A 27,860-nucleotide genomic window follows, 5' to 3' on the forward strand; every position below is an offset into this window, starting at 1 on the left:
GCCTCATGGGTTGTTTTGAGGCACCTCACACACTTTGAGGTCCAATTGCAGATCCGTGTGGTGATCGGTCATCACTCAGTATTAAGCACCCAGGCCAACAAGTGACAAAAATCTGAGGTGCTCTGTGGTTATATCCACACCACACATTTAAAACACGTGTTTTCCCCAATCCCAAAGAATCCTGGGAACTGTTGTTTGTTAAGGGTGCCGGAAATTGTAGCTTTGTGAGAGTTGAAGTACAGTTCCAAGGATTCTTTGTGGGAAGCCATGCGCTTTAAATTTATGGCGTGCATGAGTGGAATACAGTGGTACCTTGGGTTAAGTGCTTAATTCGTTCCGGAGGTCCGTTCTTAACCTGAAACTGTTCTTAACCTGAAGCACCACTTTAGCTAATGGGGCCTCCCGCTGCTGTTCTCATCCTGATTTCTGTTCTCATCCTGAAGCAAAGTTCTTAACCCGAGGTACTATTTCTGGGTTAGCGGAGTCTGTAACCTGAAGCGTATGTAACCTGAAGTGTATGTAACCTGAAGTACCACTTTATAACCTTTCAGTTAAAAAAATATATAAAACATTAGCTCAAGTTTCTGTTAACTGCAGCACGGCTTGTAATCATGCAACATTGGAAAACAGAAAAGGAGATTCCTCTGCACAACCGGATCAATAATGTTTGGGAAGTGTTCACCTTGGAGACACAGAAAGCAGTGAGAGAGGGTTAGAATAATAGAATTGTAGAGTTGGAAATGGGATAATGTTGGCAATCTGTGGCTTCCCTTTTTCACATTTTTCACCTGCCCCCATCCCAACAGTGCTTGTTTGTGTGTAAGGGACATGGGGCTATGTTTTTATTCAGAACTAGCCTTATTCAGAACTCAGGTTGCAACGATTTATGTATGCGAAATGCCTACTAGTTTATATCTGAGGCCTTTTATCCTTGGAGCGTCAGTATCCATAGGAGCCAACCCCTAGGGGCCAAGGTCCCTTCAGCCCCCCAATAAAATATCTGAGGAGCCTACCCCCCCCCGTTCATGGGCACTACCATTCAAATGGTGTGTGTGTGTGTTGTGATCGGTTATGAACGGTTTCTCTCTCCCCCCCAATATTTTATTCAAGTTGGCGCCCTTGTCCGTATCATTGGAACTGTGTATTTCTCACTTAAAATCAACAATGACGTATTGAAAACAAAACAAACATTAGCTCAACTTAACTTTCTGTTGCTTTGCTGTCAACCTAAAGCAAGCGAAAGGTTAAAGAGGGGGACCCCGAGATACTGAGCGCGAAAGCGCTAGGAGAAGCCCGAGTTCAAGCCGGGGGGAGTTCCCCTCGTCGTCACCGCCGCCGCCTCCTCGCAAGCGGAGGCCGCAGCTTCGGCGACTCCTCCTCCCGAGGGCCGGGCCAGGCCGCGTATAAGAAAGCTGAGCGGCGGCGGGGCGGGGAAGGACGGGACACTTGGTTACCGCGCTGCCGTCGCCGCCGCTACCGGACCAGCCTTTGCTCTTGCGCCTTCCTTCGCGGACCCCACGACGCCATGAAGCCCAGTCGCCCCGCCGGCTTGTGCGCCCCCGCTCTCCTGCTGCTCTTGCTGCTGGGCGCCGCCGCCGCCGAGTCGGTGAGTCGCTTCGGGGCGTCCCGGGAAGAAGGGGTGGCGGACGCTGGGGAGTCGCCGGCATTGATTTGGTAGCGGGCGCGCGCGATTGTAAGGAGGCAGGCAAGGCTTGGTATTTTCCGAAGCGGGGGGCGGGGGGGGGGGAATCGGTAGCGGGGAATAATTGGAATGTGTTGATTCTGCCGCGCCCCCCCTTCCGTCGCACACGCTAACTTGTGAACTTTTGCACGAGGGGCGAAGAAGGAGAATCTGCAAACCGCCCCATTCCCTCTCCCTCCCCCATTGCTTTGGGAACGGGACTTTGGAACGAGCGCTTACTTCTCCTTAATCTTTCCTGGTGCTGCTGCTGCGGGCGCGGTAACGGGGCGGGGGGGGGGCAACGGAGGTCGCCTGCTTGCCTGCCTGTCCTCTGTAACGTTGGGACGAAATTCTGCTGGCTCTTTTTGGGAAAGTGGGATGGGGTTGGGTTCCCCCCTTGTTTCCCCACATGCACGCCCCTCTCCAACTCCCTGGAGCTATGGATGGGAGCTGGGAATGAGACTCCCCCCCGTGAAGCGAGGAGCATGCACATTCCTTCTCCCTTTCCCAGTCCGTTTTCGCTTGTTGTTTTCCTCTTCCACCGCTACTTGACCCCCTCCCCTAGTTAACAGTGGAGTATCCCCCCACACACACTTCAAACGCCTGGCGGCTGCTTAACACTTTCCCCCTCTCTTATTCCAGTGAGGCTGATAGGGGTGGGTGGGATAGGCGACCCTTACTCTTGCTCCCCTTGCGCCCGCTCGCCCGCTGGCTTTCGTCATCCTCTTGACTTGCCTTGCGGCTTCCTCGCCTCCCTCCCTCCCTTTCTCCTACCCTCTCATCTCAAGTCTCCAAATACCAGCACATTTTGGCAAATAACGTGCCCCGCTGCCTTATTTAGCACTTCCTCTCGCTCATAGCTGTGGAATGAGTAACCGCTGACCGAAAGCCTGGCTCTGTTGCAATTCCCTAACGTCATGCAGAACCCATTAAGTGAAATCCCCAGGGCTCTGGCATGGTACAAATCGGGAGTTTTCTTGTAGGTCTGGATTTGATAATTTTCCCTCTCTGTTGTTCTTTGACAATAGGAGACCTTGGGTTGGGTTTTTTTTTCTGTGTGTGTTTTTTCCCTTTTGCTCCTCCTCTCCCGCCAACCATAATACACCTTTTCAGGTAGTTATTTCTCAGGTAAACACCCTTGCCTCTTGACCTTTGACCATGCCGAATACACACTCGCTAGAATATGTTTGCTAAGACTATGCAAAACCGTTGTGGGGTGGTGAGAGCCTTGTTTCAGTTAACTTAATGGTGTTGTATAGGCTTGGCAGGAGGAATTTTGCATCTGAAGGGGTTGGAGAAGGCTCCTGAGAGTGCATGGAGTGGAATAAAAGAATAATTTCGACTGAGTTATGACTCCCGGCAGACTGCTCCTAGGAAGGATGTGACAGTATTTTAGCAGCTCTAATAAAGAGACTTTGCTACCTCTTTCTGAAGTTGGGAGTGGTAGCGTGCATAAAATAAGATTGATTTATTTAATCCCTCGATAAGAACAGCCTGCTGGATCAGGCCAGTGGCCCCTCTAGGCCAGCATCCTGTTTTCACGGGGGCCAAACAGATGCTACTCTCCCCTCCTGCGGTTTCCAGCAACTAATGTTCAGTAGCATTCCTGCTTCTGACTGGAGGCAAAGCATAACCATCATGGCTAGTAGCCATTGACGGCCTTGCTCTTCATGAATTTGTCTAATCCAGGGGTCAGCAAACTTTTTCAGCATGGGGCCGGTCCACTGTCCCTCAGACCTTTTGGGGGGCCGGAGTATATTTTTTTTGGAGGGGGAAAAGAACAAATTCCTATGCCCCACAAATAACCCAGAGATGCATTTTAAATGGAACACACATTCTACACATGGGCCGGATTTAGAAGGTGATTGGTCCGGATCCGGCCCCTGGGCCTTAGTTTGCCTACCCATGGTCTAATCCTCTTTTAAATAGATCCAAGTCCTTGGTCACCACTGCCTCCTGTGGGAACGAGTTCCATAGTAACTCCCTTTTTCATAGGGATAGATTTGTTTTAATCTTTTCCTCTGTGGTTTATTTAACATTTACCTGTGCTGTCTCTTTACCAATCCAAGCCTTTCTTTTTTGCTGGGACCAAAAGCACAACTTGCGGAATTCCCTCCCCTTAGAGCTGGGTCTGGCACCTTCATGGTGAAGTTTTTGTGTTATTATCACATGAGACGTTTGCTTCAAATGGCAGGGGTGTTCCTTGACCTTCTTGTAGATCAGGTTCAGCGTACATCATTTTGCTGTAGTTGGACATAGGCAACAGAAATAATTAAGTATGAGTTGCCTGGAAGTACTACAGCATGTGTTTGCTACTTTGCCTGATTGCTCTTAATGTGCTGCATTTAGTTTGTGGAAAACATAACTTCTTCATATATTGATGTGATATGAACTCATTTTGTTACTGCGATGTCGTAAATTGTTTATTCGTTTGTCGTGGAGATTCCTTTCATGCACCGGTAAAGAAACCGTCTTGGGAAACTTCTTCCAGGGGATCTGGATTTTTGGGTGTGTTCCCTCCCCCCTTCAGTAGGTCTGAGGGAATCTCAGGTAATTTTGAATCGAGGCTCTAGGATCTATCAGCAGCTTTTGTTCAGAGACTTGCCACTATCTTTAAACATTCCTTCAGCTCCCTTATCAGTCAGAGATGCTGTTGACATGCGGCTTGAGTGTTATCAAAATATCTAGCCATCTTCTGCTTTTTTACTTGCAGTCCTGATAACTACCTGGCCTGAAGTAGATGGTGGGTCCAAATACACAGGAATGTACTCCCCCACCTTTTCTTTTTGCAATGGCTCCATTTAGTGACAGGAAGATTATGTGGAGTTTTCAGTAGACTAATCCACGTATTCACTTGTGGCAGTTGTCTCCTTTTTTTAATGTTGTATTTTACTACTTTGTTGATTGGCATATAACACTTTAAAAAGTTGTCCAGTAAATTCATTACCCGCCAAGTACTGCAATAAAAAGGAAGGGTGTAAATCTAAAAAAATATTTCCTGAAGCTGCTCATCCAATGCATACATGAATCTTTGTCATGGAGAATCAACCAGGTCCCCGGTGTTACAAGAGTAAAGGAGCCAGTGAAATTGGCTTTCCTCTGCAGTGTTAAAACAGTAGTAGAATTTCCAAAAACTTAAGTATCTGATTGGCTCCGCTTCACATTTTGTAAAGTAGTGCAGCATTATTAATGAAAAAACTGGTTTGTCCCGTCCTGCTGCCATGAACCCCTCAGGCTTGTTCTTTCTATTCCTGCTCAGTTTTTTCTTCTGTCTCTCTCAATCAAATCAGCATTGTTAACCTGAATATGTAACTTTATTTTTTTGTTTGTACCATATGATTTGGACAGGCTCGGGCAGAGTTCAGGTGTGCCCTCATTTGCCTGATGTGATATAACTACCTGTTCTGCAAAGGCAAAATAAGAATGGGCCTTGACAGCTATTCCAAATGTTCTTGCTTCATCACAAAGGCAAATTAGATGCTAATACAACATTTCCCCATATAGGCAGTATATGGTCAAACGGCACACGCAGCTCTTGTGTGGCCAGTGGGAGCCATTTAGAATTTGGACAATCCCAGCTTTTCACTTTTTAGGAGTTTCTAGTCCTCATGGTTGCAGGGTTATCAAATAGCAGAAAATGCAAAGGAACTGGAAACATGGTAAGAAGTACAGTTCTGATTTCTGTTTTCCAGCATCTACCAACGTTAGGACTGTCTCTTCCACACTTAAAAATAACAGCTGCTAGGCATGTACAGATGAAGTGCAGTTCACTTTGGATCAGAAGTAATTAAAAGTGTAAATTGAGTAGCTCTTGAGCTCATCAAAGACTGCTAGTATAACCATGGTTGCAAGTTATCTGGACATGTTCTAAATGAGAGATGGGGAATATTGTTGGACTCCAGATCCCATTATCCATAATCATTGACTGCTGACTGAAGCAGATGGGCATTCAAGTCTTTCAAGTCTAGCAGCATCTTGAAGGACTACAAATTCCCCATCCCTGTTTTAGAGAGAACATCCTCACTAGTTTGTTTCTCTCTCCACTATGTTTAGGAGGAAAGAGGTTCAAAGCATTGTGAATTGGCAAATCAAAACCCTATTACTAAGACCCATGCACTTAAAGCACATCCAACACACATTTAAAGCACATTCCTTCCCCCAAGATTCCTAAGAATTGTAGTTTCCCTGTCACAGAGATACAATTCCCACCACCCTACACAAACTACCATTCCCAGGAATATATATATATATATTGTGGGGGGGGGGAATGTGCTTTAAATGCCACTCTTTGGATCTGCCCTAAGTAGCAAAAGGGGGTGGGGTGGACTTGTTGACCAATGCATTTGGGGCCGCAGGCGGTAGATACATTACTTACTATTTGTGATGCAAGCTTTGCCCCACAGTGTGATAACACGGTTGATCTCTTTTTAAAAAAATGTTTATTAATGTCTTCTACAGTAACAAAAGACAAAAAAAATGTGCAATTTGGGTATTATGGAGTACAACATAATTACAAAAAATGCTAGGTCCACTATATGTCTAAAGCCCCAAACCATATCCCTGTATTTTCAAATAACCATGTGATGAAGACAGGGTTGCTACAGACTGTCTAAACCTGCCATTAATAAACTTAAAAAATGGATACCATTCTTCCCTCCGCCCTTCCCTCCTCCATTACAATAACAATAAGGAAAGAAAAAAAATTCAACTACAAACAATGAAAAATTGTCCTGGCATTGTATTATAATAAAGTTTCATTCAGTTACAGTATTCTAAAAGATACCATTTTTTATCAAACAAATTGAGTTCAGTCTCTCCTTGAATTGCTTGACAGAGATAAGTTAGAGGTTTCCGAAAGAGCTATATTCCTTTTATTGTTATGCCACATCTCTTTCGGCACTGGCTCTCAAGATTTCCAATGGGATCCTGTTACTAGTCTCATGGCATCTAATAGCAGGTATACCAAAGTCATGTGATGCTGTAGGATTTCAGCCATTTTCTCACACTGTGTTGACTTACTGCTGCCGGGCTAGTGGTAGCCCCATCAGATATTCTTTCTAGGCCTCTTTCCACCGCCAGTGTCTCATAATTAACGTATGGCTCTGGGTGGGATGTGCAGTTGTGACAAACATCATAGAGTTCTAGAGAATTAGTTGCATGGGTTGGTACCAGCTTTGTTTCAAATTCTTGGGCACTACTTGACTGCTAAACCGCCCACCTTTCATAGCTGTGAGTGTAACATTTATGGCTTGCTGATTTCCTTTAACGATGTAGTACTTTCAGACCTAGATTCATGTTCTGTGAAAGTAGTTCAGAGCCGTGGTCGTGATAGTCCATTGCAAAATGTTGTTTGGCTTAGTTTTGCATTGAATTGTCATATCCCCCTGCTTAAGAAAGGCTGAGTTGGGCAAACCTGCGCCTTATACTAGCCTAACAGTGAGAACACCAAGAGCTATGTAGTTGCATCGTCAAGCCAAGAGGTCCCTCCACATAGGTGTAATTTATCAGATTTTGGTACCAGAAAATAAGACACTTGCTATCCAGTTCTGCTGCCATCACTTAACAACCTGGGCTGCCATGATTGTCATCACTTTTTTCAGCCAAGATGTTCATGGTGCTTGAAAATACATCTCTGGTTCCATAAATCTTAATAGTGGTTGACATGGCAGCTGTGGTGCTTTGTGACTGATTAGAAAAACCCTTGTTCAGCTGGAGAGCGCTGTCTCTGCCCAGTATGTCAAACTGTGTTGGGAAAGATGCCAATATGTGGGAAAGTGTATGACACACGATTGTGGTTCATTGGTGCTGTTGGCAAGTTCCTACATGAGACTGAAGATGAGTTAATGGAAACTTACTGGGGAGAAGGGAGGGACAACCTCCAAGCATTGTGCTTACGTCACATAGGAATTTGGGGGGGAGTAGGGGAAAGAGAAGGCATTGCAACACGTTTGGGAATGGGCTGACCTCCCATCTGTGTGTGATACAGAGAAACAAAGAAGGCTACTTGTTTTATGCCAATAACAGGAATTGATTGAGGTGAGAGGGTCTTGTGGAGGACTTCTAAAGATTCTTAAGTGCACGTTAAATGTACAAGAAGTTTTCCTCTTGTATCAGACACTATTGTAAACCAGAGAAGTTAAACTGTCCTGAGTGATCCTGACCTTCTGGCAGCTGTTATTGATGGCATTTGGGCTGATTGCTTAGACGTGGAGTAATGCAAACCCTGAGAAAAGAAGCTTGAAAATATTTGGATTCAAATGGGTTTGTTGTGGCGAGGCTGATAAGCTCAGCTCCTCAGAGCAGAGCAGGGACACAGTCTGGAAAACAATTCCCTAAGAAGAGGCAATAGTTGTTCCTGTGTCTTTTAAGGTGTAAGCAACAACTTAAATGCATTGATACACAGCGGATAACTAAATTATAGGACCTGTGGCCATGTTGAAATAACACATTAATCATGTTGCAAGCCCTTTAAATGTATTTTTGTTTTTACTAGACTCAAATCAGTTTAAATTAAAACAGAGGTGCATTCCTGTGACCATTTCAGCAGAGCTTTGTCTGTAGAGGCAGGAGATGGCAAAATCTGTTCACCTTCATTCAAGTGACTTTTTCAGTTCGTCTCCAACCCTAGTGCTTCTTGCACTAGAATAAATGTTTTGGAGTAATACATCTTTATTGGCTTTTTTTTAAAGGACTAGGGTCTGCTCTTCTGCTCCCAAGGTATTTCTGACTACCTGAGAAAAATAATAGCTGATTGCAGTGCAGGAAGCATAGACAAAAGACAACAACAGCCCCCCCCCTTATTTCTCTTTTGTTTTCCTATTTCTTTCTTCCCCAGCTACATTGGCACGTGATGGTTGAGGATGAGGAGAAACAGAATAGTTGGTAGGGACTAACTTTATTATGGAAAGCATAAAGGCTTCATTGGAAATAAAGTTAAACAAAAACACCACTACTGCATCTTGGTAATGAAAAATTTAGAGATTTGCAGCACAGTCCTTTGCACGTCTACACTGATAAGTCCCATTAAGCTGAATAGGGCTTACCCTTCACCTAAGTGTGTGTAGGAATGCAGTCTGTGAGTGCACAAAATAATTCGTATTAACTGAACTTGGCAGAACCTGTGTATAAGCTCTTGGAGGCTCACACATATTTACAGTGAGCAGGTGTCATTTAGGACAGCAAACATTTGACATGTATGTAGGACCGAAGGTGTGGACCTGTTGAATCCAGTAGAAGGAATTGTGTAGTTACTTGGCCTTAAGCCATGGAAAAATCTGTGGACACAGAATTACATATATGCCAGTGTGTGCATTTTGTGGATGGCCTTTCTGAAGCTGTGAATTGCTAACTGTCAGCACCCCCACCCATTCATTAGTAGTGGTAGTAGGTCTTGTGCTTGACTCAGATTTCTGAGAATTGCACGTTATTTGGAAAACTCCCTGATTCAGTAGCTACAACTAAGCATGTGAATGAGTGTTCTTTTCATATAAAAGTGACACTGAATCAGCTTCCATTGATGTGTTGCAGTTCTGGCAAGTGATCGCAGAAGCTGCATATGTAAAAGGGGGAGAACTGGCAAAGACCAGAACTCTCTTGTCCAAAAATTCCAAGCTAAGGTGGATACTCTTCTCTCACTCCTTAAGCAGCACTCTGCAATCTGCTGGATTATGTTATGAATGCCTCTAATTTTGACTACACAGGTTTGGCTGCTCCTATGAACATAGGAAGGGTTCTGCTGGACTAAGTCAAAGGCCTATCTTGCCTAGCATCCTATTTTCCACAGTGGCCAATAGATGCCCCTGGGAGGGCTCCAAGCAAAGACATGGGCTTAGTAGCAGACACCTCCTTATATTTACCAGCAACTGCTATTAAGAGACATGCTGCCTCTTAACAGCGAAGGGATATGATAATGTCTTGAGTCATTGTGGAGAGCTTCTTCTGTTGGTTGGCCTCTTCCACCCAGCTGATGGACTGGCAGAGTCAATAAGTTATCAAGATTCCCTTTTTGAACATAAAAACCCTAGAAATTTTACAGAATGTCAAAAGGGTTGACGTATTGCTCTGCACATGCTTAGATTTCAGCTAAATAAAGAAAAGACTTAGCATCCAGCAAAACAGCACTAGGAGCGAATATGCGGCAAAAGTGGCGTTGCCATTGTAGCTCGGCAAATGATTTCATTTTATAAAACAAGGGCATCTGAAAAAGTGTTTGGACCACTCTTTTCCCTTGTTCTGTACTGCCCACTTTTGATTAATCCTCACACTGTTTGGCATTCCTCAGACTTGATAGGGATTCATGTAGGTGGGCTTCATTTAATGGAAGAATTCCTTAGTTCCACTGACTCCTTTCTTTGTGCTGCCCATTTTCCTTCAGCCATGGCAATGCAAAGATTGGTTCAGTGCACTGCTTGGTGTGCTGTTACAATAGTGGAAAGTACCTGATGCTTTGGACTGTAAACATTACATATTTCCTGTGATTCTGGAAAGCATAATTGTCTGGAAAAGTCACTGGTATTAATCAGATGTAGAAGAGGAAGGCTGTGCTAATCTCTAGGCCCCCTGATTAGATTAGATTAGATTATGTAAAGCAGAAACCCCTGCAAGAAACAGCTGTGCAAACAAACCTAGACAAACTGTTGCTACCTGTAAAAAAAATTTCCTGGTACCTTGCTCATCAGGACTTAAGTGTGGGGGTGCCAGATAGATGAACAATTAAACGTACCTTAGCAATGGAAAGCTAATAGGATCTTGGAAACCAGTTGAGGATGGTAATTAAAACGGTAGAGCATGGAGCATCTTTGCGTAGGGGAGAACTCAAAAGGTCGCAAGGAGCTATGAATCAGCCATGGTTGCTAGTCAAAATGGCTGTATCCAGGATAGGATAACATGTCCCTGGGTACCAGTTGCACAACAACCATGGGAGAGGTCTCTTGCCCTTGTGGACCTCTGGCTGGCAACTGTGGCAAATAGGATGATGTACTCAGCAGACCATCTCATTTTCCTAATCTTTTGTAATTTAGATGTGGTTCTTCTTCCACACACACGGACAATTTATTGCACTCGGGTCACCTAACAAATGTCTTGGACCCGCTGAGAAAAGCAGAACATTTTCACCTCCCTTCCTGCATTGTTTTCTTGGAATCTACAACTTGCAAGCAGTCAGTCATGAACACAAGTGTGTGCACAAAGAGAGTTGTATTTGCACAAGCTGGGTAGGTGGGGTAAATCCTTACCCCATACTGTTTCTCTTGTCCCGAACAGAGTCCTTGGAACATGGTGCAGAGTGAGTGCAGGTGTGAAAACCTAAAAAGCTTATCTACATGGTCTGGACTCATGAAAGCAGTGCTGGATTAAACCATGTGGAGGCCCCTAGGCAGTCAAAATCTCGGGACCTACCTCACATTGAACTAAGAAGGCTTGATTGTAGCTTACTTTCAACATCAAATCAATATTATTTTGATTTGTGGTCGTGGGGGCCTCATAGGCTGGAGCCTCCTCTTCCTACCTGGTAATCCAGCACTACATGAAAGCCAGTGTCTCAAAATGCCATGTAACCTTTGTTCTGGTGTGGCTTTTGGGGCTTTCTGCACAGTAAGGCCTTCTTAGGATATGTAAGACAGTTGAAATATGCACGACTGCTGACGGGAGGATTCCCTTCCTTCCTTGGAACTAGCGAGTCACAAGATTGAACCAAGTGATACTTTGCTTTCCCGGCCTGGTTGGCCTTGTCAGATGTGACCTCACCCTTCACCCTCAGCAAAAGCATTTTGAGGGAAGTTTGGTGAGTCAGAACAGACTGCTGATAGCAAGTTTCCTAAATGCTCTGAAAGTCTTAAGCAACACTTTTCTAAGGCATAGGCCTCAGAATCCAATAACCTGAGAAGCATAAAAGTTTACCTTGGCTGAGGGACCACATAAGCTGCCAAGCTGTTACGTGAGCCCAGCGCAGGTGGGGGAGAGATGAGGGGGACGTGCCAATTTGGGGCTTTTTAAGGGTTGCCTTTGCAGCTATTGTCAATATGGCTCTGTCCAAACATCATATTCTGTTTACTTGAGTCACGTTAGGTAAATCTAGTGAGCTTAGTGCGCTTGTAAAGCTGACCTATATGGGCTAATATGATTTGAAGTCCTGTAGGACAATGCTGCTGGCTAAAGCTTGCACATGACTTGCAAGCAGAAGAAATTGGCCCAAGGGGGTGAACTAAAATGGCTGTAACACCCCTTCAGAATGTAAATAGCTTCAACTTTCATCATGAAAGCAGCAGTCCTCTAAACATTGATTCAAGTCTATTTTCTTTTGCTGCTAAGACACTGAGTTGGCTCAGTTCTGCAGGAACAAGAAGGATGCATATGCTCTTCCCTAGTGTGCTTTGCTTCAATTAGCTCCTGGTTTAGTCAAACCATAGTTTACATCTGAATTGGCAAACTGTGGTTTGGAAAAGGAAAATGCAGCTGTTGGGTAGGGGGAAAGGGATGGTGGGCTAATTCAGATCAGGGCTGGGAAAGGATTGAACTTTCTCCAAATTTCCCTGGTAGCAAGGACACAGACTCTTAACAAAAAAATGTCTCAAAGAGGAGCAGATTTTGAATGTAAATTTAAAAAGCACACTGGGATCTCTTAACTTTTTGCCATTTTAGGGAGACTTGTAGAAATAACTGGGAAGACAACCATACTGTACAGGGAAAACTTCCTAAACTTGTTTGTTTTAGGGCACCCATTTGATGTTGACTTGCTTGACCAACACTGTCCTGCTCTGCGGTGCCCTTCATGAATATTCTGTGCACCTGCCCACTCACAGGTGTGTGCACCTATTCACCTGGCCTTTCCATTGCCTCATATGTAAATTGGTGGTGGAGTCTAGAACATTCCCATGCAGCTGCACGTTGCGGTGTAAGATCAAGGTGGGGTAGCAATCTGTTTTGCAGGGAAGCTATTGTTGAACTTGCCTTTGAAAAGTCTTTGATAAGCTCTTGAGGAACCCGGAGCTGTTCCCCAGAACTTAGCTTGAAAGCCGTTCCTGTGTGACAAATCCCCTTCAGAGGTATGATTCAAGATGAATTCAATAAATTACCTGTTACGGAAATCCAGCTTAATAAAGGCAGAATAATTAGCGTAATACAGAGAAACATAATAGGTCTTGGTCTTCAGAGCTAAGATGAAACAAATGAACTTGGTGCTTGTATTGGTGACAATACCTGTAGCTTAGCTTATCCTCAAGTCCTGCAAGAGCATTGGTGACATGTAATTCAGTCCTTTGCATCTGTGTACTAGCTGTGAAACTTAACTCTTGCACCACCACCCACATCATTCTGCATGTTTCCCAGAGCAAACCCCTGCGGACTACAGAGGAGAGGTGAATCAGTGGAAATCTTGTTTCTGCTTTCTCCATCTTGTCAGCAGGAGTATTTGCTCCCAGGAATCTCTGGATCCAGGCCTGATTGGATATGCAGAATAGCCTGGGGAGTGCAACACTGGGGAAAGGGTGGTCAGATCTAAAGCTTGATAGCCCTGATGATGAAGGCAGAGATGGAGGGGAAGTAATAATGGCCTGGGTGGGGGAAATACTGGTCAATCATTAATTGTGGGCAAGAGAAAAAAACTATCCTGTGAAGTGCCAGTTTCTGCTCAACTCCTGTTCACCCCATCTCTCCCTCCCTGCACACTGAGCAAATTAGATTCAGGCAGCACAAGCTATTTACTAGTACAGTACAACTCATAGAACAATTTGCACATTTAAGCGAACACTTAAAGGCATACTGCGAAAGGAAGGGCACACGTAGATCGTCTTAACAGTGCCTGGGAGGGGCCAGGGGTGTTGTCTTAGATCCCAAAGGTACCACTCCTATCTGACTGAGAAGCCAAGAACAAGCATGCTTTATAATCAAGACTGGCAAGAGTCGTCGAGCCACTACAGCCGACGTTTCACAGGCTTGGGAATACTCCTTCTAATCCATCTGTCCACACATACGTAGCCTGTCACTCGTGTGTGTATCTTCTGCACCCAATGAAGCTTTTAGCATCTTCGGCTAACCAAATAAAGCGGTGCCATAAACAAAACCTGACTGGCAATTCTGTCTCTGCTTCTTTTCCCACACTTTTGTAAAAGCTGCACCCTAAATGCGTTGCCTTGAAGTTGGGCAGATGCAGGCATTCAGTGTGTGCGTCGGCCATATTTTGGGAGGTTGGCTTCTGAGAAGACCGAATACCAGGAATTCACAGCATGGGAACGCAGCTCTCCCCCATCCCCAAACTGAGTTGCTTTCCATTTGCAAATGGTTAGTGGCAAACTGCCACCTTCTTCCTTCAGTTTGTTGGTCCAGGTCCTTGTACTTGGTGCTGCCAGCCCAATAGGTCTGACGGTTTACCCCACCTCCTTATGTACACATTGCTGGGAAGTACTAGCTAAGGCTGGCTATGGAAGATTTAATTGCCTGCCCCGTTAAAAGCGGCGCATGGCAGGGCTCTGCCTCTTGAGATTTTGCAAATTGGAGTCTGCTGTCTTTCAGCAGAGCCTGGAGGGGAATCTGGATTCTGGGGCTTGGATCTATAGAAGTGAGTAGTTCTGAAAGCTGCTAGAGTCACAGGCAGGATTCCCCTAATAAGGCAGCTAATGGTCTTTGATGTGCTAGCAGCAGTTTTGGGTAGTTCAGTCGGAAAAGCAAGAAGTGGTGGTTGAGCTGAAATCGTGAAACAGAAACTCAGATACATAAGCTAGGTGCCCAATGGCTCCTTAAATTAAGGTTGAAGTCACCAAAATGGAATGTCTATAAAGTCTTATTTTTTTCAAGTGATGGATTGACTGTGATTGATTCTCAGTTAAACATCTGGCTAGTTCAGATGGCAACCTTGAGCTAGGCTAAGAGCTTAAAGAACAAAAACTTAAAGAACAAAAGTTGCTTCATCCAGGGACAGTCCACATGTATATTGGCCTATTCCAACCTCTTTTTCTTAATGGGGACTGCTCAGGCTGCATAGGAAAAGCATTTTGGTTCCAGAAATTCATTCTGGTTGTGCAGATAAAATATAACTGATAGAATTCTACAGCATTGGGGGGGGGGTTTAAGTGTGAAAACAGTCCAGATCCATTGATCCCCAGATGGTGGAGATGTCAGGCATCAACCTGGTGCCCAGATACCTTCAGTTGGTTGCAAACGATTCAAAGCCAGGTGCAAAAATTGTGTAGCACCTGGCTCATTTTGAACACTGCTGTTAACGTGAGAAAGGAGCCAGTGGTTAGTACCTACTTTCCAGGGGGTATACACATTAAATATAGCTTTTACTAATGATCCCTGCACTAACAATCATCCGTCGGAATATCTGGGTATGTCTTGGTGCATATGATTTCTGTGGCACTTACAATATTTGACTGCCTTGCTGCAGCAGCGCTTGTGGGTAGCAGAATCAAGGTGTGCATGTGTGCCTGCACACAGTCTGTGGCTGGCAGCTGCAAAGCAAATCTTTCAGCAATTTGTAGGCTAGAAAAGCTGCTTCTCCGCCCCTGTGCTCCTCCCAGCCATGTTTGTTAATCTCGCTTGGCACTCGATATGGGCAAATCTGCTTAATGCTCAGAAGATACGCTGCAACTGGATTAAATGTAGAAGTGACAGGCTTCTGTAGTTAAAGGATTCAGCTGGAGAGCATATTAATAGCAAAGCCTGTATACGTTGCCAGAAGCTCGTGGAGCTGCAGTGCCCCTCTGGTTGAAAAACAAACAGAACTGCCCATCAGGCTGACCCTGTGCAGCTCTGTTCAAAAAGCAGAAAATAATGGAGGAACAGCAAAATCCAAAATCGGCACCCACACAGTTTGCTTTCATTTTCTAAAGCCAAGCAGGGCTCTTAGGGTGGGACAGTGCATGGTAAACAAGCCCTGGAGATTAGCCCCCCACCCCTTTCAGTGCTCCCAGATCATTGTGATAGATTCGCAATGTATTCATTCATTGATTCTGGAATATCAGGTAGGTAAGACTAGTCAGGTCTTTGGAAACAGAAAAGAACCCAATTTCCCTTTATTAGAAAAGGAAGAAACCTAGCTGCAAACTCCAAAACTGATACCTGAAACTCTGTGGAAGTCTAAAGGATCTCCAGAGTTGCCATTTAAATTGGCCCAAAGCAAATGTGGACAGGCCCTGCTCAGATGTAACATTTTTAGAGACTTTGGAGTTCTTAAAGAAAACACAATTATCAAAATGTCTTGTGTGTTGGAATTGGGGGCAGTTGGGGCATAGAAATGGGACTACATGTAGACAGAGTGAATGGCAAGTGATTCATTCTGGGTGCAGCTTCCTATTGTAAGAATGGCAGCAAGGGCCAAGCAAGACTACATAATGCACCTTCATAGGAATCAGTGCTGGATCTAGGGCAGTATGGGTGGTTCCCTCACACAGGGTGCTGAGCTGAGGGGAGAACAGCAGCAGCAGCAACAACCACCACCTATATTTACACCAGTAGTTACTGAGAAGATCCATGAAAAGCAACTGTACCAACAGGAATTATTGTGAAAATAAGAAATATTCAGGAAAGGGTGCCAAATTTTGTCCTCACTCAGGGCACCATATTACCAAAGTAGAGTAGTACATTTTTGCTCATATTGGAAAGTGGTTGGCATTGCAGATTTAAGTCTTCCCAGGGCACAGAAATGTAGTTACCACCCTGTTCAACAGGAGTGCCTGTCCAGGAAGGTGATGGACCATCCTTCCTTGAAGGTTTTTAAGCAGAGGTTGGATAGCCATCTGTCATGGATGCTTTAGTTGAGAGTTCTGCATTGCAGGGAATTTGGACTGGGTGGTGGTCAGAATTCATTCCAACTCTTTGGTTCTATGGTCTGTTTAGCCTCAGTCTCCATTTATAACTTGCTCATATGAAATAAGCTGTCCAATGTTCCTTAGGCCTAGCAACAAACCCTATGGTTCTTAGTGACCCATATTCCCAGCTGCATCGGGAGTAGCTTAGTATAAACCAAAGCAGAATAACTAAACCTTGGGTGTTCAGGAAACACATTTGAGAAGCTAACCTGGGGTTAAAGAGCTGTGCTTAAAAGCAAGCAAGAAAGGAGGCTGTTCTTCAAGGTTTGACTTGTAGCTCCCTCAAGACATGGCACAAGCTTGTCCTTCCTGCGGGTTGTGACTGTGGCCACAGCTTGGGGAGAGATTCAAAATGGTGGATGGAGCAATCCTGTCTCCTGCTCTATCCTCAAGTTGTGCCCAAATATTCTGTTTCTGTTGCTCTGTAGATATAGACTCTACTGCTAAAGAAGTTGTCTTTCAATTCCTTTTTGGCCTCACTAAAGGTCTCTGTTAACTCTCAAAAACTCCTATGTATTATTATACACATAAAGAAGTTTTGTGCTCTCCTGGCATGCATTTTGAACCACAACTCCCGTCTGGGGGTCGAGCACCAGATTGGGAATGGCTGACATAGGACAATGGTATTTCATTCAATCGCATGGGCTCCTCCAGCAGCAAACACATCTGGGTCAAGTCTGTGTTTGTATCCGGCTCGGTCACTTTCTTGCAAACGAGTTTAAGTAATAGCTTATCAAAGCACACAAAAGATGGCGCATGTCTGACTGTAGTCTTGCTCATCCTCTGATCTGATAACACACCCACCCACCGCCCACTTCTGTTAGCCATTTTTCTAGTCTAGCCTGCTTAGTCTTTCAAGCCTTTTGTCAGCAACAGATGGGCACAAAGGAAAGTTATACCTGTGATTCATCACAATGAATGCAGCCTTAGTTGACATATGGGTGTGCCACAGCAGTTAAGAACTGCTTGCTTTGGACTGCCTTGCAATGAGGACAAAAGCTGGTCGCCGTATGTGGACCAACTCTTTCTCTCAGAAGTCTGTGGCCTCAAGGACCAAATTCTGCACACAAAATGCATCCCATCTTGCCGAGTTCGGTTTTCCATTTGGGTTGCATGCAGAGTGTCTAGATCCTGTAGCATGGCACGGTTGAGAGATCTGGAATCTCTTGGTTGGTCCTGATCAGAAGCAACCACAGGATACTTCTGCCATTGACTGCCTCTATAACTCGTGCTGAACTTGCATCAGACTAGAGCTGGCAAGAGGACTTGCAAAAGGACTTTCTGACCTGTTTCCCTCAACATGCCATTCATTATTAGTGCCGTTGGGTCATCCATCCAGTGTTGCAGCCTCTTTGGCTGTATGGGTTCTCAGTTTTTCCTGCGTAAAAGCTTTCTCCTCTGGTAATAGTAAGTTAATAATCAGTTGCTCTTCAGTCAGTGACTCCAGATACCTTGACACAGAGAAATTCTACCTCTGTCCGGGCAGATGGAAATTTGTCCCTCAGGCAGAAACAAAAAATAGTTCAGTCCCCAAGCTGGCAAATGACCTAACGATTCTGGAATTGAGTTGTGTGTATTTCTAAGCTTCCATACTGGTCTTTTGATACCCAAGGTGTACTGAGCTGCAAGGGAAGCTGTCTTACCTCGGAGTAACTCTGAAGGTTGCTACAGGTTCTTTGAACAGTGGAAGGTAAACAGGCTCTTATGAAACTGCGTAGCTTGACATCTGAACCTTGGCAAAGTCACTTTGGCTTTTATGTACCCTGCAACAGCTTATCTATTGCTGCTGTTGCTGTGCTAATTCCATATCTGTGGCTGCATTAGGCCCCAGCATTTAGTTCTTTTTTATTTTCAAAGGGCAGCTGCTGAGTTTGCTTTTTAAATTGTATGTTCTTGATGGAGCACTTAATTCAAGTGAGTTAGTATTTATTACGAAAAGAAAAAAGAAAAACCACCCTTTGATCCTCTTGTCAGCAGAATTTTCAGATGGGGGAAGCAAACAAATCTGTCAGTTCCAACCTTTGTATAATTGTGTTAATTGAATTCGGAGGCCTTGGGGAAGCAAACAGTGCCGTTTCACATGCGGCTGGCTCCAGGCACCAGCACTGTGGGGGAAGACAGGCCAGACATTCCCTCTGCCCACTGGCAGCATAGGGCAAGATGGTTGCAAGAACTTTAAATAGGGTTGCTACTGCCAGGTTGCCGTGGTGCCTTTAAAGCTGGCAGCCAGAGACGTTGCATGCTCTCTTCACCCTTCCCTGCTGTAGCAGGCAGAGGTTTTACTTTGATGCATAGGAAGTTTCAGAGAAGAGTGGATGAAACTCCGCAGGTAGAGAAGAACAAGGCAGCAAATGAAATGGACCGCATCTTCTCCTGGCACTAGTTCTGGTAATGACCTGGCAACTCTCTTAATTATCAACAGGTTTGCAGTACACCCTGGCACTTGGGCGATCTACTGTTATGTGTCACCTTGCCAGTCGAGTTAGGGCTCTGGTATGGTGACTGGTGTTGCTGCTTTTCAGTGGTACATCTTGCAACTTGATGCAGAAGCGCCCCTGTCCTGCAGGAGCCATCTGTGCAGCCCGTAAACACCTGTGGCTTTTAAACATGTTCTTCTAAGTTGGTTGATCAAGCTACAAGCCATCTTTGAATCAAGCTATCAAGACAGCTTTGAATTTTGCCTATCTGTGGAACAACCAGTTTGGCATCTGGTCCATCAAGACTCTTCCTATAAATTATATATAAATATACACACAGAGAGAGAGAGAGCGCGCGCAAAAATACAGTTCTACAGTTTCATCTAATTTCTGCTTAAGAATACAATGCTTTGTCTTAACATTCTGTAAATAAACTACTTATTTCCAAATCCTACTAATACAGCATAAACACTCCAGTTATTTCTTAATTCCTCACTCATTTATGCTAGTTCATAACACTTAAAATAGAATTCTTAGAATAATTAATTCCAACTCCCTTTTCTTTTATTTGTTTTCACCCAATTTTCAGATTTTATTAAATTATTGTGTCTAATTACCCAATCTGTTAACTTCTAGTATCCCCCCTGACTACTAATATCAAACCTTCAGATGTCAAGGAGATAAAGATCTACGTAACTTTTAGAAGACATCTGAAGGCAGCCCTGTATTGGGAAATTTTTAATGCTTGGTATTTTACTATGTTTTTATATATGCTGTAAGCTGCCCAGAGTGGCTGGGGAAACCCAGCCAGATGTGCAGGGTATAAATAATAACATCATTATTATTATTAACCATTCCTTTTAAATCTTGTTTTCCCTTCTTAGGTGAGAGAAACCGAGACTATGGACCCACAGCTATATGAATTTCCATCTGGAGATTTGCCAGATGATGAGGACTCAAGGCCTGACTTTGTAATTGATGAAGATGGCTATGACTACTCAGGTTCAGGAGATGAAGAAGGTATATATGCTTCACTCTAAACTGCCTCTAGCTCCAAGCCAAACAGCCTTTTGCATGTGTAAAATCTGTGCTCTTCTTGCCTAGGCTTGTAGTAAGCCGCAGGTTATAAATCTGAGATGAACACAGGTTGTTTGCATTGTGCTCCTATTTACTTTGCTGAATATCATCTCGCTAAACTTGGGGTGAAAGCATTGTACTCCCTAATTTGAGGCTTTGCGAGTGCGCAACCACCCTTAGCCAGGTGTGTGTGGATGGGAGATGCTCAACCTGCTTCGCCATTTATTGCAATCTGAATGCCTGCTTATACCTTCTAGTTCACATGCCTAACTTGAAAGGGAAACAAATGCTCTTCTGTCACACAACCACCGTTCCAACAGTGTGGGGATGCAGCCTGCGCTTGTCTGGAACAACTAGCTAAGAAATTCAAATATCCGCACTGACCTGCAGCAGCTGGTCACTGGCCAGGGAAATTTCCCACATTGTTGTGGTTCTGTTAGACAACCCCCATTAAGGCTGTATTTAGGAAGAAGCTTTCCCCCTCCTTTCTTCGGAAACGGCTCTTCTTTCTCCCTTCCCTCTCATTACTTCAGCCTTTTGATGGCACAACAGCCTCGCATTTTGTCCCCTTGGCTTTTCACAAACTCCCAGCGCAGCCTTGCTCCGACAACTTGTTGCACGCTGCGTTCTCAACACGGAGGAAAAACAAGCTCCGAAAGTAGCACGCAACAAGTTGGGGCAGATCTGGGACTTTACATGAGCCAGTTCTCCTCAAGGAATGGGTGTTTGAAAGAAGGGCAGCTCCTCTCTTGGAAACAAGTCAAACAGCACGCTGTGTGTGGACTTGCAGTGGCAGTCCTTGCAACCAGCTGCCTGAAGCAAAACCCACTAGGTCAGGGAAGTCGGGGGTTGGGTGGAGATGTGAAAGAGGAGAGTGCACGATGAGGCGATAAGCTGTCTGATGCAAGTTTGCCAAAGTCTTCTGAAGGAACGATCGCAGTTTCGGAGAATTAATACGTTTTTTCCCCTCATTATGCAGATGATTCAGAGGATGCCTTACTTCCAGCCTCTGAAAGACCTATGGTAAGTATTTGCAAATACTCTCCACTTGGTGAAGAAGTCATTCAGTTGCTGTGCCACCTAGGACTTGCTTTTACATGGCTTCTGAGAACAGGCCACCCAGCTGTGTTACTGAACCCCTGCAGGAACATTGAAAACTGGAAATGCAAAGCGACAGTGGCTTGTATTTTCTGCACTGCTGAGTGAACCTCCTGTCAGCACAAGGATTTATGCTTGTCAAATGGGACTTTCCTGCCACTGTGCGCTCTCTAAATCTGTCCCGGAGTTTCCCCCACAACCCTTTGGAGCAGATTTGGGGCAGGTGTGGTGCCCATGTGGCGGGAGAAGAAGGAAGGGGGGGGGAGTCCCATTGCACAAGTGGCAATCCTTGTACTGAGGGGATGAGGGAATGGGTTACTGCTGGGTAGGTTTACCTATTGTGTAGATCTGCATGGCTTTGGCATAGGCAAATGGTACACGCTAAAGACACCTGGGCATTTATTTATTTTTAAAAAGGTGTGCTATGCAAGGTAAATGGCGATCGGAAATGGCACGTACCATGGCAGCAAACAGTACAGTGTAGTAGCACTTTTTTATTTTCTTTATTGGAAAATAAAAAGTACATAATTACAAATGAGTAGGATAAGACACAAGAAAAAGGAAAAAGGAATAGTACCCATGCAGAAAACAAAGTAGAAAAAACCAAAAAGGAATTGTATACATTACAAAAAACAAAAGTTATTGTAGTTTAACCAGACCTTAACTTAATACAGTATTTATAAAAATGAATTCCAAATCATTGTAAAATTTATCTATTGACAAGTCTGTTTGTACAGTGGAGTAACACTTGACAGTGCTATCTGTTTCCAGAATACCAGGGTGTCTCTGCTATATAAACAACATAAAGCTGTTCTGGAGCAGCATCTACAGCTGTTGGCCAGTCCTGTCATATTGTCTCTAGATGTGCTGACCCTTGGTTATTACTGTTCTCTTGGAACACTTAAGGGGAGACGCTGGCGCCCAGACGGGTTCAACCGTTCACCCTTCTTTCTTTTCCGTTCTGTGAAGCATTGCTCTCAGCTGTGTAGGTACAAAGGCATGACTCATCTTTTCACTTCATTCAGGAGCCCATGGACAACTTTATCCCTTATTCCAAAGGAGAGACAAAGGATAGCGAGCCTGCTGTGGTAGAAATAGAAAACGATTCTGTTCTCAGGAAACCTGCGCCCTCTGAAGAAGGCGATGAGCCATCCAACAAGATCTCGATGGCCAGCACAGCCAATGGCAGCATCTTTGAGAGGACAGAAGTTCTGGCAGGTAACCATCTTCTTTTTGATGGAAGAATTAAGTTTGCCACTCCTTAAAATGGGAAGAAGCTTCATTTGCTGAAGAGAAGCTTTTTATCAGGAATACAAAGAACTAACAATACGGATGTGTATTGCACAAATAAGAGGAAAACGAAAATATACTGGAGCGGTGGGGAGAGGACGTATTTTTAACTGTTGTTTAAACAACATGGCCAATCTTCTATAAGCATGTGAAGGCCTGTAGATGGGCAGCCACAGTTCTGAGAAACTCGTGGTCGTCTACTCACATCGCTACCCAAAATAAGAAGCATTTCCGTTACTTAAACTTACATTCAGCCTAAACATTCAGCAGGTTTAAGCAGCCCCTCTCCCCAACTCCATATGAGTAGGTGCAAGAAGTTGTGTTTAGAGATTGGAGCCCCATGGAACATATTTGATCTCTAGTGAGATGATAAGTACAAAGATAGGGCCATGCTCCTTCCATGCACCTGGCTTCCTTCCATCGGTTGGAACATCTGCATAGCTTCTGAGAGCATCAACTGTGCCCTGAATTTTAGTAGGGCTGCTGCTCATGCATGCTTTATAAAACACGTTTGATGTTTTATCATGTTTTTAATATTCTGTTGGGAGCCGCCCAGAGTGGCTGGGGAAACCCAGCCAGATGGGCGGGGTATAAATAATAAATAATAATAATTATTTATTATTATGATGCTGAACCTGTGCAGACATTCTGACCCGTGCATGGAGCTGACGTATGCAGCAGTTGTGATTCCAGTAGATGAGATCTCTCTTACACACACTTCCTGGAGCACTCGAATGACTTTCAAAGTCACGGCTGGCAATACCCTGACCCTCGTAGCACAGGCTGTTGCAAGGATAGGTGGGAAGGGGGAAAACATTGTGCTCTACCTTGAGTTCTTTAGGGCAGCAGTTGGATGATTTAATTGTAATAATAATAAAAAATACCTAGTATCAGTTGCAACTAAAGTTGGGTGCAAAACAGCTTCCAGTACTTACTGTGTAGCGGAAGCCTGAGACGGAAGCTGCATTGCATGACATGTGTTGGAAGTAGGTGCAAATCTCTTCTGTTTCCACAGTATTTACTATATGCTGCTATTTCCTTTCTCCCTTCCAGCTCTTATTGCAGGTGGGGCAGTCGGGTTGCTGCTGTTTGCTGTCTTCCCAATCCTCCTCCTGATCTATCGCATGAAGAAAAAGGACGAGGGCAGTTACGACCTGGGCAAGAAGCCGATCTACAAGAAAGCACCCACAAATGAATTCTACGCCTAAGGCTTGCCAACGACACAAACCCATTTGGGAGTCAGACACGGACTTTGTAAAAAAAAAAAAAAAAGCATTTGGACCGCGGACAAGAAGCTCTGAGACAAATGCTCTCTTGGATCTAACCGTCAAAGTGATTTTTTTATATATATATATATAAAAACTTTGTGACCCTTCCCATCCCGCTAGCCAACAAGGACGCAAAGTAAAAAAAAGGCAGCGTCCTAGGGAGAAAAAACCCCTGGTGGGGTGTGCGAGTGTGCATGTGTCCTGGAATGCAAAGCAAATTTTGCCAAATGCTGTTTCGTTTGGGTGAAGGGGTTTCGTATGTGAAACTGTTCGCATTTGGTCGCAGTGCTCCAACTTGTCTTGTCTGCAGAAAAGGTGTAAGTTCATTTCTACCTGTAAGAAGGTTGACCTGTAGCGGGGCCAGCTCTACAAGGCTTTTTCTTTTTTTTGTAAAGAACTTATTTATGAAATCTCCTGCGCTACAGTGCACGTTAGCCTTGGGAGAGAGCAAATCTGCTCTCTGCAGACTTGAGTATCTCAGTACTATTTTGGATGCGGCTGTGTGAAGAGATGATTTCTTCCTTGGTGGAGAGAGGGCTGGGTAGCCTATAAAAGCAGAACAGTGTGTGTGTGTGTGTGTGTGTGTGTGTGGCAGGGGGGATGTCTCCCACTTTTTAAATGGAGCTGAGTTGAAGAAATACCTTTTTTATTTTTAGAAGAGGGTTTCCTTAAATAAAAGACGCTAAGAAAAATTCCCTGCCTATACAAGTTTGTAGAAAGTATTCCGAAATTTTAAAAAGTATATATATTTTGTAATTTTCATGAGTTCTGTTTTTTTTTTTTTTAAGTCCCCTTTCCCCCCTTTGCTGGACATCTCTCCAGATGACTGGCATTTTATATCGCTCATTGCCAGAACCGATGCAGCAGCTACAGTATGTTAAAGCTCTCTAAGCTCATATCATAGGCTATTCTAGGCAGTTGAGAAGAGAATATTTATATATAATTATAAATATATTTTCTGGAGTAAAAGCAAATAAGTTTCTGGGTTGTTGTTTTTATATAGAGCTATTTATACTTTCTAAGATGGCTGCTCTGTTTTTGGTAACTCTTCTTTTTATACATAAAACACTAATATAATGAAACTCCTAATGATTGTGAAAACTATTTAAGCTTGATTCTGTGTATTATACCCGAAGGCAATAAGTTCTGCTAGAATTAATGTCTGTCTGCAAAAATCAGATTTCTTTGAACATGACTAAAATATAATTGGAGGTTTGTGTTTTTAGCCTTGTAATATATTATCAGTGCTGTGGAGCTCTATAATATATATATTCCAGTAAAATGCACACTTGAGGTTTTGTACAGCCTTCCTGCAAGGGGTGCTGGGCTGCTCTCTTCCTTGCAGAGTTCCCCTAAATGTCTTCCTCTTCTCCATGGAGTCATTACTTCACATATGGTGTTGCTAATCAATGGCAGCTGAACAATTCAGCTGTGTGGGTTGGAGTCTAGCTTTTACACCCAGCTTCACTGCTCGGGCAGCATGGAATTTCACTGCGGGGTGTGTGGGTATGATTCGGCCACATGCTCCTGTTTGCTTATCCCGTTTTAATGCCACGAGGTGACAAGAAGACAGACTTCAGAAGCTGTTTGGTACGGAGAGCGGTGTCTCTGTGCAAAGTTGCTATTCCCCTTCAGGCAAGTGCCAAGAGGCTCCAAATACGTATTTGTTTTTCTTTTGGGCTCTTAATTGAGGCTATTGGCTTTCAGAGTTCCGAATGGCACATTGCTGTTCCCCTTCTAAAGAAGAGCATCTTCAGGGCCAAGCTTTTTCTCCAGCTGCTGGTTCTACCTGACTGTAAATGCTGGTTCCTGTTGGGGAGAATCTTCATCCACTGGTGGTTATGCCAGAATGGTACAAAAGTTTCGAACAACATGTCTGTGCTGTGCAAAGATTAAAGTGGAGGTGGGGAAGTGGTTTCTTTTCTTTTTCGTTTTGGGCGAAGGACCACCTTTCCAGCTGGGCAAACGTCTAGGACCACCACATGCTAGTAGGAGCAAAAGTGGGTAGAGCAGTGAATGTAAATGTTGCCTTTGCTAATTTCTCTCTGCTCCATCCAGGCAACCAAAGGCACTCTCAGAATTGAAGGACACCTCCTAGCCAGGCAAAAAGGGGATATGAAGAGGTGTGTTGCCTGGGGAGAGTCTTGCAAGGCAGGTAGTGTCCTAGAGGTTTGCGTTTGGCATCCTGGCTTGAGATTCCTCACCCCTTGTTTGGAGGAAAGTGTGCAACTGGTGCAGCAGAGCTAGGCTTAGATCCTAGTTCTTTGGGTTGAGGATGTAGATAGTGGTATTACAAGGACCTTTAAGCTGCATTGCGTGAACTACAGCTGCTGTTCAGTGACTTGCAGCGTATCTGGTGTAAGCTGGGTTTCCTAGGAAGCAAGTCTCTTCGGAAGTTGCTTTTCAGGGCCCCGCTTGATTCCGATGTGATCAGATTGCATCTGCACAGTCTTGTCGCCTCTGAGAGCAAAGGGAGGTCTCCGTGCAGTGGGGGGTGGTGGTTGTGTAATTTGCAGGAAATCGGGTACTGTGCAGCGCAAGGCCATCTCCTAACCACACAGATCCTGGCATAATCTTGAACTACTTGCATTCTTTGAGCTGTAGCTTTTAAAAACGTGACATAGTCTTAATACTTAACTTTGTGGTCCTTGTGTGAACAGAAGGGGCCTGTGCAAGGTTCTCTGATAAGACGTTACCAGAACAATGTACAGCTTGCTCTCTTCCCTTAAAAACAAAAACAAAACACTTTTGGCAGTGAATTCATGCGATGATTTTTTTATCATGTGTATGTTAGACTGCTCTGATGAACATATGGGTAAAGTTTTAAGTCTGTGCAATGGATTTTGCTTTGGCACAAGCACAAGTCTTTTCAAACTTGGCTTCTGGAATTGTTTAGTTTGGGGTAGGGGGCTGAGTGGGGAGGATTATATACTTAACACATTTTTATAACGATTGCTTGGAAAACATGTCTGCCTCCTGATTGCTCAAATGAGATTTCTTGTATATTTGCTTTTGTTTTCACTGTCACTGATTTGATAAAATAAACTGGTACTTTCTTAAAAAAATAAATAAATCCTGCTTTCTCTTGCATAATTCTATTATGGTGATGAATATTGGCTAGGTTTTGACTCTTCTCCCTTTACTCACATGGACCAGCCCAAAGGCTCTAGCCCTGCCTGTGTGCATGATGTCTGTTTTGAGTCCAAAGTGGTGACCCCCTCGGACCACCGGAACTTGTAGAAGTGCCTCTTCAGACAAAGGGGCCTTCTACCCTTTCTAAGGCTCCTCCCCTCCGGGATGTTTCCTAAGCAGTGTTGAACTGTGTCTGCACACCTCTGGCCTCTGTTCTGCTCTCATTATTCTGCATGTTCTTGGAGACCAGGGGCTAGGGGAGCTTGTCTCAGCAGGAGAGGGAGACACCCTGGATTCTTCTGAAGCCTCTTGACCCCCATTCTCTGCTTCAGCCTCAGAATCTGGACTGCCCCCTGTCACTTGCTCTTCCTGCTCACATACCCCTATTGCTCCTTCAGTATCTAGTACCTCTTCTCAATCTTTTCCCTCTGGCCTCTCCTTGGCACCCCACCACCAATCCCCGGGTTCTGAGACTTCCTCCTCAGGGGTTTCCCCTGGGGGTTCCCCGGCTGGTGCCTCCCACCATTCCTTCAGTCAGCCAGTCCCTGACACCAGGCAAAGAACAGGGCCAATGGGAGAAGAGTCCTGAAGTTCAGTTATTCGGTTCCTGGTTCTGAAGTTCCCCACTCCTGCCTTGGAGGATGGATGGTGGCTAACAGATTGAGGTTGAATCCTGACAATACAGAAGTACTGTTTTGGGGGGGACAGGAGGCAGGCAGGTGTGGACTCCCTGGTCCTGAATGGAGTAACTCTGCCCCTGAAGCATCAGCTGCGCAGCCTGGGAGTCATTTTGGACTCGCAGCTGTCCATGGAGACACAGGTCAATTCTGTGTCCAGGGCAGCTGTCTACCAGCTCCATCTGATACGCAGGCTGAGACCCTATCTGCCCGCGGACTGTCTCGCCAGAGTGCTGTACGCTCTGGTTATCTCTCGCTTGGACAACTGCAATACGCTCTATGTGGGGCTACCTTTGAAGGTGACCCAGAAACTACAACTAATCCAGAATGCGGCAGCTAGACTGGTGACTGGGAGTGGCCACTGAGGCCACATAACACCAGTCTTGAAAGACCTACATTGGCTCCCAGTATGTTAC

At 44.6% G+C, this 27,860-nt stretch overlaps 1 protein-coding gene across 1 annotated transcript; it reads left to right on the forward strand.

Annotated features, from left to right (window-relative positions):
- Positions 1-1,252: 1,252 nt before the first annotated feature.
- SDC4 (syndecan 4) lies at positions 1,253-26,708 on the forward strand. Its single transcript, XM_053394095.1, has 5 exons — positions 1,253-1,606; positions 19,787-19,922; positions 20,959-21,002; positions 22,103-22,295; positions 23,421-26,708. Exons 1-5 carry the CDS (start codon positions 1,526-1,528, stop codon positions 23,573-23,575), a joined length of 609 nt encoding a protein of 202 aa, XP_053250070.1. The 5' UTR covers positions 1,253-1,525; the 3' UTR covers positions 23,576-26,708.
- The last annotated feature ends 1,152 nt before the right edge of the window (positions 26,709-27,860 follow it).

This window comes from Podarcis raffonei, chromosome 6 (genome assembly GCF_027172205.1).
Source record: "Podarcis raffonei isolate rPodRaf1 chromosome 6, rPodRaf1.pri, whole genome shotgun sequence".
In the NCBI taxonomy this organism is placed as follows: Eukaryota; Metazoa; Chordata; class Lepidosauria; order Squamata; family Lacertidae; genus Podarcis; species Podarcis raffonei.

Excerpts from the sequence above, each read along its gene's own strand:
- SDC4 (XM_053394095.1), top strand. The coding sequence starts at position 1,526 with ATGAAGCCCAGTCGCCCCGCCGGCTTGTGCGCCCCCGCTCTCCTGCTG. Across the intron at positions 19,923-20,958 it reads AGGTTCAGGAGATGAAGAAG|ATGATTCAGAGGATGCCTTA; the intron begins GTATATATGCTT and ends CTCATTATGCAG. Across the intron at positions 22,296-23,420 it reads GAGGACAGAAGTTCTGGCAG|CTCTTATTGCAGGTGGGGCA; the intron begins GTAACCATCTTC and ends TCTCCCTTCCAG.